At 50.7% G+C, this 726-nt stretch overlaps 1 protein-coding gene across 1 annotated transcript in view; it reads left to right on the plus strand.

Annotated features, from left to right (window-relative positions):
• Window positions 1-726, plus strand: part of MEIS2 (Meis homeobox 2) — a 173,808-nt gene that overhangs the window by 4,343 nt on the left and 168,739 nt on the right. The window contains exon 5 of the mRNA XM_017741632.1: window positions 649-699. Coding sequence (XP_017597121.1) covers window positions 649-699 — 51 coding nt within the window. The remainder of the gene's footprint in view (window positions 1-648; window positions 700-726) is intronic.

Genomic DNA, 726 nt, shown 5'->3' on the forward strand with positions numbered 1-726 from the left:
CCGGTCCGGGCACCGGGCTGCACCGGCATGGGAGAGGGGCGCCGGCCGGTCGGCAAGTTGCCTTCAAGGGGCTTCAAAGAGCTTTACTCTTAAGGCCAGTCAGAGCAAAGTCTCAAGCCCCGATGCATTGCAAAGCTGAGTTTGAAAGCCACAGGAGGCTAAAGTGAAGGAAGTAACTGCTTAAGAAGAGAGAGCTGGAGATTTCTAATGTAATTCTTTTGCTAATGTGAACGATTTCAATATTCAAAGTGCCTAAATCCGCTTGTAGAGAAGATGCCAAACTATTCAAACACACAGTCACCCCCCTTTCTCCTGCGGGCGGGGATGGGGGTGGGAGCGTGTATTTGACTTCTCTGGGGACCCTCAGGGATGAGGGCCGGGGTGCTGAGAGGGGAACGAGTAGAGGAAGAGGTTTTCTCCAAGATCGCGGTAATAGAGCACTAATCACCGCTCCTGGAATAAATATGATAAAAATCAAGTGTTTAGGTTAAAGTTGATCAAAACTGTTGAAGCGTGACCAATGAGCTAAAATCCTGGATAATGACCGCGCGCCCTGACAATCCCCTTCTCCCCCTTTTCCACTCGGGCTCTGCCCAGCCCCTGTGCTCCTGTCTCCCACGTAACCCCTTGCTCAAAACTTTCTTGCAGATGATCCAAGCAATACAAGTACTAAGGTTTCATCTTTTGGAATTAGAAAAGGTAAGAGCCACGGAGGTGGGCGGGGGG

The sequence above is a fragment of the Corvus brachyrhynchos genome, unplaced genomic scaffold (genome assembly GCF_000691975.1).
Source record: "Corvus brachyrhynchos isolate BGI_N302 unplaced genomic scaffold, ASM69197v1 scaffold115, whole genome shotgun sequence".
In the NCBI taxonomy this organism is placed as follows: Eukaryota; Metazoa; Chordata; class Aves; order Passeriformes; family Corvidae; genus Corvus; species Corvus brachyrhynchos.